Source organism: Natator depressus, chromosome 5, assembly GCF_965152275.1.
Source record: "Natator depressus isolate rNatDep1 chromosome 5, rNatDep2.hap1, whole genome shotgun sequence".
Taxonomy (NCBI): Eukaryota; Metazoa; Chordata; order Testudines; family Cheloniidae; genus Natator; species Natator depressus.
In genome coordinates this window covers 49,945,736-49,957,961 of record NC_134238.1, presented here as the reverse complement: position 1 = coordinate 49,957,961, position 12,226 = coordinate 49,945,736, and the positions used below count along the sequence as shown (strand labels likewise).

At 44.5% G+C, this 12,226-nt stretch overlaps 1 protein-coding gene across 1 annotated transcript; it reads right to left on the bottom strand.

Moving 5' to 3' along the window:
* Positions 1–7,591: 7,591 nt before the first annotated feature.
* LOC141988156 (uncharacterized) lies at positions 7,592–9,338 on the bottom strand. The gene is made up of 2 exons (XM_074953989.1): positions 8,641–9,338; positions 7,592–8,061 (listed from the first exon to the last, which is right to left on the bottom strand). Exons 1-2 carry the CDS (start codon positions 9,221–9,223, stop codon positions 7,976–7,978), a joined length of 669 nt encoding a protein of 222 aa, XP_074810090.1. The 5' UTR covers positions 9,224–9,338; the 3' UTR covers positions 7,592–7,975.
* Positions 9,339–12,226: the final 2,888 nt, after the last annotated feature.

Below are 12,226 nucleotides of genomic sequence, written 5' to 3'. Positions count from 1 at the left end.
TACAAGAGCAGGTAACAACCCCCACTCTCTTCTCAGAGCCAGGATAAAAAACAGGGGCACGGTTCCCAACTGTGCTGGTTCCCAACTGCTTTGACCCAGGGAACCACACTCATATCTAAAAATACAACCTTCTTTCTCAAATATTTTTACATACCCGTTAAGTTTTTCCATTATATGCCTTCTCAGTTTGCTGAATTTGCTGCTGCTGCCTGTACTTTCAAATACCTTGATAGAGTTACTCTCTCTTGGCTCAGGTCTTGCTACCTTTCTAGGCTGCTCTTGACCAGCCCTTTCCCCTGCCTCTCCTCACTTTGGCTCACTCTCTTTGTTTTAAAAGTTATAGGTTTTTTTTTTACAGAAACCTCCAAAAGATAAAGCAATTGAAAACAGAACAAAACAACAAAGAGAACAAGTTAAAAACTTTACCTTAAATAAATCCAGTAAATTACTTATTTTAACCCTTCAGGAATGCAACAGCTGGAATTATTCCTAACTTTCTTGAAGATATGGTTGCCAAGCAACAGAAATGCAGACCTTGCTTCTAATCCTAACCACGCACTAATATTTGAAACATGGGCTTTTCTGATTTCATATAGCAGAGTTTTAAAATAATGTTAAATATAAAGTAAAGCAAAATTCCTTGTTACCAAATTAATTCAATAAATTTAGCATATATTAATATATTTGTATCAATTTATATTAAACGTTTAATTAAAGTAATAACTTGCTTAATCAAATGTTTAACCCTTTTTATTTTTGTTTGCCTTATTTTGTATAGTTATGAATAGAATTCTGGCGCCATTCCTTTCTAACTGTAAGTGTGTCCTGTATGTCATGTGTTGTCCTGTATTGTATGTTGTGTGTGTCACGTAACTATTTTTATTTATTTATTTATTGGTTGCAACGAAAGTCAATTTTATACCCTTTTAAAAATATATGTGGTACCACACTCTCTTTTAAGATCATGGTTGGGGTATAATCATGGTATTATGATGATCAATTTTTTTTTTGCAAAGTTCAAAAAGGTTTCAGTTACAAATATATGTACATCTATTTCTGCCTCAACAAATGATGCAATTGCAAACAAGAATTCTCTTATCAGTTTTTGTTCAAAGAAAAAAGGTAAGGGGAAATCTCAACATTAAGGTAAAGATAATATTAATAAAATGTCCATTTCTTGTTTGGGCTTTTTATAAACTTGTTTGGATTTTTAAATATAGTTTATAAGAATGTGATAGCAAAAATGTTTTAAAAACAACAGTTTATGCATAAAACTAACCAAACAATTTCAACAGGTTTCCACGTTTTCAACAGGTTTCCACCTTTGGCTCCCAAACACCAAAAAAAAGCATCATAAAAGTTTAATATCCTTAAAGTATTTGCATGAACCTGTATTTAAAATGTATTTTGGGTTTAATTTTAGAGTTTGGTTTCATTAGATATGCTTTTCCTTCGGTGTTACGTTACATTGTTAACAGGAAGCAGTGGTTATTAAAGCTTGTGCTTCTAAACAGTTAACAAGAATGAAATTGGTATCTCAAGCAAATTAACTCTGAAAGCTTGGTAAAAATTATGTTAACTCTTTTGCTAACATGGAATGTTTGTTTTTTTTTTTTTTTTTTTAAAGCATATGTAACTTTGTAGTTAAGCATTACATTTAGAATAAAATATTAGTAATTCAGTTCAAATGAAAATGAATGTCTATACAACAATTGGGAAAAAGTATAGCTTGTATTATAGGGACCACATCTTTTATTACATTGTCAACAAACTAAGTTAAACTTTGTATTAAGTTTCCTTTACTGAAAACAAAAAAGGAAAAACAAACGAAGTTACTATGTTAACTAACAAAAGTTGTTTAAGTTGCATCCCACAAACCAAAGACTCCAGAAAGTATCACACTTTGAAGAGGCCAGAAAATATCGGTATACAGTGACAAAACCCCCAAGCATCAAGAAAAGAAAAATGAAGTGCTTCATATAGGAGAGAGGTGTATTTGATGGGTCTATCTACCATATATGAACAATTAAACAAACAGCCAGCTGAAAACCACTAGCTGAACCAGGATAAACTGTCATTTAATTTCAACTTGGTTACTGTGGAAAAACAATTGAATTATTGCTGTACTGTTGTATTATTGCTGTACAACATTTACAACATGCATAACCTTGCTAAACTGTTTAACCAACACACGGGTAACAATCAAAAAACAAATGGCAGCAAACAACATATAGGCAAGGAAAAAACAAATTGCTATAAAATTATCCAATTTGCAGTTACACAGTAACTTAAACAAATTCCCTATTAGTACCAGTCATAATTTGGGTTACTGACACTGCATCCTAATGCACATGTTGTTCAGAACAATCTTATTCGGTGTCGAGATACCAATACTAAATCTTGACACAGCAATATTTAATATCTTGGTTACTTTCCATTCAGTAGGTTATCTGGAAGACAGCATTCATGGAAAAACAACTGAGTCTCCCTCAACTACTGGTGTATCACAGAGAAGTTCAATCAATGGAACAGAGAAGCTAGCCCGTTCAGTTTCCTGCCCAGTGAAGCTTAGCAGAGCGTGACAACCAGCATTAAGGATAATCTATAATATGGATGGACAGTACTGTGTAGTAACTAATTACAATATATTTATAAATAAAGGCCTCAATGGTAGTGTCACTACTCCAAATTTCTGTTGTACTTCTCACATACATAACACTGTGGGACACATCATCACAGTCCCTATCCTAGTATTTCAAAACCCTCAGCCTACTGCTAATAATGATACAGATGGTAACTTTAATTGCCTTAATAAAAGTGGGTTGCTATCTGCAGTACCACAAGGGCCAAGCTACACTTCACATTGAAAAAGAATTGGTATGCTTGCATATAAAGTGCTGATATATGTACACAAAGATCATATAAATATGCCTGTATACACTACAAATATATATATTATTTTGGGAGTGCCTCTAAGGGTATGTCTACACTACGGAATAAGGTCGAATTTATAGCAGTCGGTTTTTTAGAAATCGGTTTTATATATTCGAGTGTGTGTGTCCCCACAGAAGTGCATTAAGTGCATTAACTCGGCGGAGTGCTTCCACAGTACCGAGGCTAGAGTCGACTTCTGGAGCGTTGCACTGTGGGTAGCTATCCCACAGTTCCCGCAGTCTCTGCTGCCCATTGGAATTCTGGGTTGAGATCCCAATGCCTGATGGGGCTGAAACATTGTCGTGGGTGGTTCTGGGTACATATCGTCAGTCCCCCCCCTTCCTTCCCTCCCTCCCTCCGTGAAAGCAAGGGCAGACAATTGTTTCGCGCCTTTTTTCCTGAGTTACCTGTGCGGACGCCATACCACCGCAAGCATGGAGCCCGCTCAGGTAACCGTCACCGTATGTCTCCTGGGTGCTGGCAGACGTGGCACGGCATTGCTACACAGTAGCAGCAACGCATTGCCTTGTGGCAGCAGACGGTACAATACGACTGGTAGCCGTCCTCGTCATGTCCGAGGTACTCCTGGTCGCCTGTGTGATCAGGAGCGCCTGGGCAGACATGGGCGCAGGGACTAAATTTTTAGTGACTTGACCAGGTCATTTTTTTTAGTCCGGCAGTCAGTCCTATTGAACCGTCTTATGGTGAGCAGGCAGGCAATATGTCCTTCTGCACCGTCTGCTGCCAGCCAAAGATGTAAAAGATAGATGGAGTAGATCAAAACAAGAAATAGACCAGATTTGTTTGTACTCATTTGCCTCCTCCCCTGTCTAGGGGAATCATTCCTCTAGGTCACACTGCAGTCACTCACAGAGAAGGTGCAGCGAGGTAGATCTAGTCATGTATCAATCAGAGGCCAGGCTAACCTCCTTGTTCCAATAAGAACAATAACTTAGGTGCACCATTTCTTATTGGAACCCTCCGTGAAGTCAACCCTGTAAGCCGTGTCCTCAGTTGCCCCTCCCTGCGTCAGAGCAATGGCAAACAATCGTGCATCTGAGTTGAGAGTGCTGTCCAGAGCAGTCACAATGGAGCACTCTGATTGGGCTAAAACATTGTCGCGGGTGGTTCTGGGTACATATTGTCCGGCCCCCGTTCCCTCCCTCCCTCCGTGAAGGCAAGGGCAGACAATTGTTTCGCGCCTTTTTTCCTGAGTTATCTGTGCGGACGCCATACCACCGCAAGCATGGAGCCCGCTCAGGTAACCGTCACCATATGTCTCCTGGGTGCTGGCAGACGCGGTACGGCATTGCTACACAGTAGCAGCAACCCATTGCCTTCTGGCAGCAGACGGTACAGTACGACTGGTAGCCGTCCTCGTCATGTCCGACGTGTTCCTGGTCGCCTGTGTGAGGTCGATCAGGAGCGCCTGGGCAGACATGGGCGCAGGGACTAAATTTTTAGTGACTTGACCAGGTCATTCTCTTAAGTCCGGCAGTCAGTCCTATTGAACCGTCTTATGGTGAGCAGGCAGGCAATATGGATTGCTAGCAGTCCTATTGCACCGTCTTCTGCCGAGCAGCCATGAGATGTGGATGGCATGCAGTCCTTCTGCACCGTCTGCTGCTAGCCAAAGATGTAAAAGATAGATGGAGTGGATCAAAACAAGAAATAGACCAGATTTGTTTTGTACTCATTTGCCTTCTCCCCTGTCTAGGGGACTCATTCCTCTAGGTCACACTGCAGTCACTCACAGAGAAGGTACAGCGAGGTAGATCTAGCCATGTATCAATCAGAGGCCAGGCTAACCTCCTTGTTCCAATAAGAACAATAACTTAGGTGCACCATTTCTTATTGGAACCCTCCGTGAACTCTACCCTTGTAAGCCGTGTCCTCAGTCGCCCCTCCCTGCGTCAGAGCAACGGCAAACAATCGTGCATCTGAGTTGAGAGTGCTGTCCAGAGCAGCCCAATGGAGCACTCTGATTGGGCTAAAACATTGTCGCGGGTGGTTCTGGGTACATATTGTCCGGCCCCCATTCCCTCCCTCCCTCCGTGAAGGCAAGGGCAGACAATTGTTTCGCGCCTTTTTTCCTGAGTTACCTGTGCGGACGCCATACCACCGCAAGCATGGAGCCCGCTCAGGTAACCGTCACCGTATGTCTCCTGGGTGCTGGCAGACGCGGTACGGCATTGCTACACAGTAGCAGCAACCCATTGCCTTCTGGCAGCAGACGGTGCAGTATGACTGGTACCCGTCCTCGTCATGTCCGAGGTGCTCCTGGCCACGTCGGCTGGGAGCGCCTGGGCAGACATGGGCGCAGGGACTAAATTTTTGGTGACTTGACCAGGTCATTCTCTTTAGTCCTGCAGTCAGTCGTATTGAACCGTCTAATGGTGAGCAGGCAGGCAATACGGATTGCTAGCAGTCGTATTGTACCATCTTCTGCCGGGCAGGCAAGAGATGACGATGGCTAGCAATCGTATTGTACCATCTTCTGCCGGGCAGGCAAGAGATGACGATGGCTAGCAATCGTACTGTGCCATCTTCTGCCAGACAGGCAAGAGATGAGGATGGCTAGCAGTCGTACTGTGCCATCTTCTGCCGAGCAGCCGTGAGATGTGGATGGCTTGCAGTCCTTCTGCACCGTCTGCTGCCAGCCAAAGATGTAAAAGATAGATGGAGTGGATCAAAACAAGAAATAGACCAGATTTGTTTTGTACTCATTTGTCTTCTCCCCTGTCTAGGGGACTCATTCCTCTAGGTCACACTGCAGTCACTCACAGAGAAGGTGCTGCGAGGTAGATCTAGCCATGTATCAATCAGAGGCCAGGCTAACCTCCTTGTTCCAATAAGAACAATAACTTAGGTGCACCATTTCTTATTGGAACCCTCCGTGAAGTCCTGCCTGAACTACTCCTTGATGTAAAGCCACCCCCTTTGTGGATTTTAGCCTCCTGAAGCCAACCCTGTAAGCCGTGTAGTCAGTCGCCCCTCCCTCCGTCAGAGCAACGGCAGACAATCATTCCGCGCCTTTTTTCTGTGCGGACGCCATACCAAGGCAAGCATGGAGTCCGCTCAGCTCACTTTGGCAATTAGGAGCACATTAAACACCACACGCATTATCCAGCAGTATATGCAGCACCAGAACCTGGCAAAGCGCTACCGGGCGAGGAGGCGACGTCAGCGCGGTCACGTGAGTGATCAGGACATGGACACAGATTTCTCTGAAAGCATGGGCCCTGCCAATGCATGCATAATGGTGCTAATGGGGCAGGTTCATGCTGTGGAACGCCGATTCTGGGCTCGGGAAACAAGCACAGACTGGTGGGACCGCATAGTGTTGCAGGTCTGGGACGATTCCCAGTGGCTGCGAAACTTTCGCATGCGTAAGGGCACTTTCATGGAACTTTGTGACTTGCTTTCTCCTGCCCTCAAGCGCATGAATACCAAGATGAGAGCAGCCCTCACAGTTGAGAAACGAGTGGCGATAGCCCTGTGGAAGCTTGCAACGCCAGACAGCTACCGGTCAGTTGGGAATCAATTTGGAGTGGGCAAATCTACTGTGGGGGCTGCTGTGATGCAAGTAGCCCACGCAATCAAAGATCTGCTGATATCAAGGGTAGTGACCTTGGGAAATGTGCAGGTCATAGTGGATGGCTTTGCTGCAATGGGATTCCCTAACTGTGGTGGGGCCATAGACGGAACCCATATCCCTATCTTGGCACCGGAGCACCAAGCCGGCGAGTACATAAACCGCAAGGGGTACTTTTCAATAGTGCTGCAAGCTCTGGTGGATCACAAGGGACGTTTCACCAACATCAACGTGGGATGGCCGGGAAAGGTACATGACGCTCGCATCTTCAGGAACTCTGGTCTGTTTCAAAAGCTGCAGGAAGGGACTTTATTCCCAGACCAGAAAATAACTGTTGGTGATGTTGAAATGCCTATATGTATCCTTGGGGACCCAGCCTACCCCTTAATGCCATGGCTCATGAAGCCGTACACAGGCAGCCTGGACAGCAGTCAGGAGCTGTTCAACTACAGGCTGAGCAAGTGCAGAATGGTGGTAGAATGTGCATTTGGACGTTTAAAGGCGCGCTGGCGCAGTTTACTGACTCGCTTAGACCTCAGCGAAACGAATATTCCCACTGTTATTACTGCTTGCTGTGTGCTCCACAATATCTGTGAGAGTAAGGGGGAGACGTTTATGGCGGGGTGGGAGGTTGAGGCAAATCGCCTGGCTGCTGGTTATGCGCAGCCAGACACCAGGGCGGTTAGAAGAGCACAGGAGGGTGCGGTACGCATCAGAGAGGCTTTGAAAACCAGTTTCATGACTGGCCAGGCTACGGTGTGAAAGTTCTGTTTGTTTCTCCTTGATGAAACCCCCCGCCCCTTGGTTCACTCTACTTCCCTGTAAGCTAACCACCCTCCCCTCCTCCCTTTGATCACCTCTTGCAGAGGCAATAAAGTCATTGTTGCTTCACATTCATGCATTCTTTATTCATTCATCACACAAATAGGGGGATGACTACCAAGGTAGCCCAGGAGGGGTGGTGGAGGAGGGAAGGAAAATGCCACACAGCACTTTAAAAGTTTACAACTTTAAAATTTATTGAATGACAGCCTTCTTTTTTTGGGGCAATCCTCTGTGGTGGAGTGGCTGGTTGGCCGGTGGCCCCCCCACCGCATTCTTGGGCGTCTGGGTGTGGAGGCTATGGAACTTGGGGAGGAGGGCGGTTGGTTACACAGGGGCTGTAGTGGCAGTCTGTGCTCCAGCTGCCTTTGCTGCAGCTCAACCATACACTGGAGCATACTGGTTTGGTCCTCCAGCAGCCTCAGCATTGAATCCTGCCTCCTCTCATCACGCTGTTGCCACATTCGAGCTTCAGCCCTCTCTTCAGCCCGCCACTTACTCTCTTCAGCCCGCCACCTCTCCTCCTGGTCATTTTGTGCTTTCCTGCAGTGTGACATTATTTGCCTCCACGCATTCGTCTGTGCTCTGTCAGTGTGGGAGGACAGCATGAGCTCGGAGAACATTTCATCTCGAGTGCGTTTTTTTTTTCTTTCTAATCTTCACTAGCCTCTGGGAAGGAGAAGATCCTGTGATCATTGAAACACATGCAGCTGGTGGAGAAAAGAAAAGGGACAGCGGTATTTAAAAAGACACATTTTATAAAACACTGGCTACACTCTTTCAGGGTAAACCTTGCTGTTAACATTACATACATAGCACATGTGCTTTCGTTACAAGGTCGCATTTTGCCTCCCCCCACCGCGTGGCTACCCCCTCAACCCTCCCCCCTCCCTGTGGCTAACAGCGGGGAACATTTCTGTTCAGCCGCAGGCAAACAGCCCAGCAGGAATGGGCTCCTCTGAGTGTCCCCTGAAGAAAAGCACCCTATTTCAACCAGGTGACCATGGATTATATCTCACTCTCCTGAGGATAACACATGAACGGATGTTGCTTGAATGCCAGCAAACATACACTGCAATGCTTTGTTGTACAATGATTCCCGAGTACGTGTTACTGGCCTGGAGTGGTAAAGTGTCCTACCATGAAGGACGCAATAAGTCTGCCCTCCCCAGAAACCTTTTGCAAAGGCTTTGGGAGTATATCCAGGAGAGCCGCGAATGCCAGGGCAGAGTAATCCTTTCACATGCTTGCTTTTAAACCATGTATAGTATTTTAAAAGGTACACTCACCGGAGGTCCCTTCTCCGCCTGCTGGGTCCAGGAGGCAGCCTTGGGTGGGTTCAGGGGGTACTGGCTCCAGGTCCAGGGTGAGAAACAGTTCCTGGCTGTCGGGAAAACCGGTTTCTCCGCTTGCTTGCTGTGAGCTATCTACAACCTCCTCCTCATCATCATCTTCTTCGTCCCCAAAACCTGCTTCCGTATTGCCTCCATCTCCATTGAAGGAGTCAAACAACACGGCTGGGGTAGTGGTGGCTGAACCCCCTAAAATGGCATGCAGCTCATCATAGAAGTGGCATGTTTGGGGCTCTGACCCGGAGCGGCCGTTCGCCTCTCTGGTTTTCTGGTAGGCTTGCCTCAGCTCCTTCAGTTTCACGCGGCACTGCTTCGGGTCCCTGTTATGGCCTCTGTCCTTCATGCCCTGGGAGATCTTGACAAAGGTTTTGGCATTTCGAAAACTGGAACGGAGTTCTGATAGCACGGATTCCTCTCCCCATACAGCGATCAGATCCCGTACCTCCCGTTCGGTCCATGCTGGAGCTCTTTTGTGACTCTGAGACTCCATCATGGTCACCTCTGCTGATGAGCTCTGCATGGTCACCTGCAGCTTGCCACGCTGGTCAAACAGGAAATGAGATTCAAAAGTTCGCGGTTCTTTTCCTGTCTACCTGGCCAGTGCATCTGAGTTGAGAGTGCTGTCCAGAGCGGTCAAAATGGAGCACTCTGGGATAGCTCCCGGAGGCCAATACCGTCGAATTGTGTCCACAGTACCCCAAATTCGACCCGGCAAGGCCGATTTAAGCGCTAATCCGCTTGTCAGGGGTGGAGTAAGGAAATCGATTTTAAGAGCCCTTTAAGTCGAAATAAAGGGCTTCATCGTGTGGACGGGTGCAGGTTTACATCGATTTAATGCTGCTAAATTCGACCTAAAGTCCTAGTGTAGACCAGGGCTAAGACTCAATTATAAAACGACATTTCTCAGTCGAGTTCTCAGGCTTAACATTTCCAAGCCCACCATAAGGGACGAAAAATAATTGGATAATAAAATCTATCAGTCATATGAGGGAATGTGCAGACTTAAAGACAGATGGGGCATGAGTATATGGATGGTAAAATAAGGTAACCACATCACAGTGTTTAGCCCACGGGGGTTATCTTTTGTCCGTGCATTATGCTTTTCCAGGACCAAGGGTAAACATCCTCCCTGTAAAAAGACAAAAAGTGAGGGAATGTAGTAAGATGAGGCCCTGAAACATAAACCCTTGGTATCAGAGGCCCAGTATGAGACCTAAGGCCTGAGCTAAAGCAATGGTCAAGACTTTGCTAACATAAAGCAAAGTTAAGCTGCGAGCTAGAGGCAGGCCCTGCTCACAGAAGCTGGCAGGGAAAGGGCTGATGTTGTATAAAGATATGCTGTTGCATAAACATGTATCTAAAGTGTATTAGATACCAGAGCCATACACAAATGGTACAAGAACATTCTTATACTGTCCACACAGATAACAAGGACAGGGGCAAAAGGCTAGTATGATGGATAGAGTTGTTTTGTTCGAAACAACAGGTACAAGGTGAGAGGTGGCACCTTACTGCGTAGAAGGGTGGTGCATTATTACGTAAAGGGGTTGCACCTCAGTACATCAGGAGTGTTATGTAACTTGTTTGTACCTGTGTACAAGAATACATCCCTGGGGCGGTGTATTTGTCCAGCCTAGGGGGCAGTGGAAAGTCCTGCCACTGACTGAGCTGAGTCCATTGTCAGGGAGCACATAGGGACTAGCAACAAACCGTATATAAGTTATATGAATTGGGGAGCTAGAGATTGTGTTTCTCTTCGACAATAAACCTGGCTGACGTGCCTTCATACCTTACTAGAGTTTGTGGTCATTGGGGGTTCTCTTGGGGTCTGCTGTGTTAGCTATCTGCGCAGAGCTGGGGCAGCACACAGAGGGAACACGCACACAGCGGGAACACGCACGCAGCCAACTGTTATCATCATCGAACAAGAGCAGAGCACCACACCGGTAGCTACTGACATCTCTTTTCAGAAGTTTGAATCTTTAAATAATTTTTTTTAAGGGTTCCCATATAGAGTAAAATAGTTTCATGCAAACTCATTGCATAGACACTTAAAAAATAGAAACTACTAGATACTTACAAAAATGCTGTTTTTCTTCCCCATAGCGATTACCACCCCGCCTCATGATAATCATAGATGTTGTTCCATGTAATAAATATTCAGAGATTTCATGTATGAGTCAAGTAACTGTCCATAGGTTTGTACTGATGTTTTGTTAGAAAAAATCCTAAACAAAGTAAACTATCCCAAGGAAACAGGTTCCTAGCCCCAGGGAAAGCATTCTGAGGTCAAAGTTTGAGATTCTATTTGATTTGTAAAAACTATTAACTTTTTATTTGTTCAAATTTTTTCTATTAGTTGATTAGTCATAGAGCCATATAAAATATATTACATTACTGTGTAGAAGTAAAACAATTCCAGACTCTGTGTCTTACAAGAGTGTTACTCCCATATTTGGGGCCACTGGTGTAGACTACAATAGTATTATTAGGGAACATTCAACAAATAGAAAAAATAGATGTACAATAACTTACACATAATACTGCATTTTAATGTATAAATCCTACTTCTCAGATACTTCAGTTAATGGCTAAAATAAAGATGATTTACACAGGTGTTTTTAGAATGTAGTGCTTTAATCTGGTGGAAAATCATACTTCCTTGACAACAGATTCCCCATGAAACAAATTTATTTATGAACAATTGGCATGATACCTCCACAGTCTGGCACTATGTGAATAATAGCAAATGACCAAGAGAAACAGTATTATTATATGGGAAACAAGATTAATTTATATCTACATGGAAGGGAATTTTGCCCCAATCCTACAAATTTATGAACCCACAGAACTCTACACCCTGTGAGTAATCCCACTGATTTTGGGGGTATTCACACTATGTAAACAGTCTTTGGAGGACTGGGATCTTTGTCAAGTAACTAGAGTAGGGGACTAACAGTTGTGTGATTCATTATATGACCTAGGGTAAGCCTACTTCTGGATCTGAACTAGATCAGTCTGTCTTAGGTATAGATGCTGTGCTAACCACCACAGTCAATATTGGAGTGCTTTACAAACTATAAATCAAGAGAATATTCAAGATATAAATACCTCCTTGCCCAGCACATGGATTTTTTTATTAAATATTTTTAATGTTGTAAGTTATGGCAGAGAGATGTCTTGTATTTTATTCTGACAGTGGCAAAGTTTGTCCCAATCTTATCTTCTAAGGAAGTTTCATTGCTAACTATCAGGTGCTCTATCAGCTCCCACTAGTCTCACTTTTGTTCTTGCAGAGCACAGCTTAATGGCAATATTGAAGACCACTTGTCCAATCCTTTTGACAGCTTTGACGGTGAAGACCAGGACATTAAACTTAATCTGGTATTTCCCTGGAAGCTAATGTAGTTACCAAAGCACCAAGGTGATGTGCTTATGATGTATGGTGCCTAATAAGAGAGTTTCACATGTCCCAGAGGCTTTTTCACTGTCTCTTAATTCCTAGCTATATTGTGTGTTGTAC

Excerpts from the sequence above, each read along its gene's own strand:
- LOC141988156 (XM_074953989.1), bottom strand. The coding sequence starts at position 9,223 with ATGCAGAGCTCATCAGCAGAGGTGACCATGATGGAGTCTCAGAGTCAC. Across the intron at positions 8,062-8,640 it reads AGGCGGAGAAGGGACCTCCG|CTGCATGTGTTTCAATGATC; the intron begins GTGAGTGTACCT and ends TTTCTCCACCAG.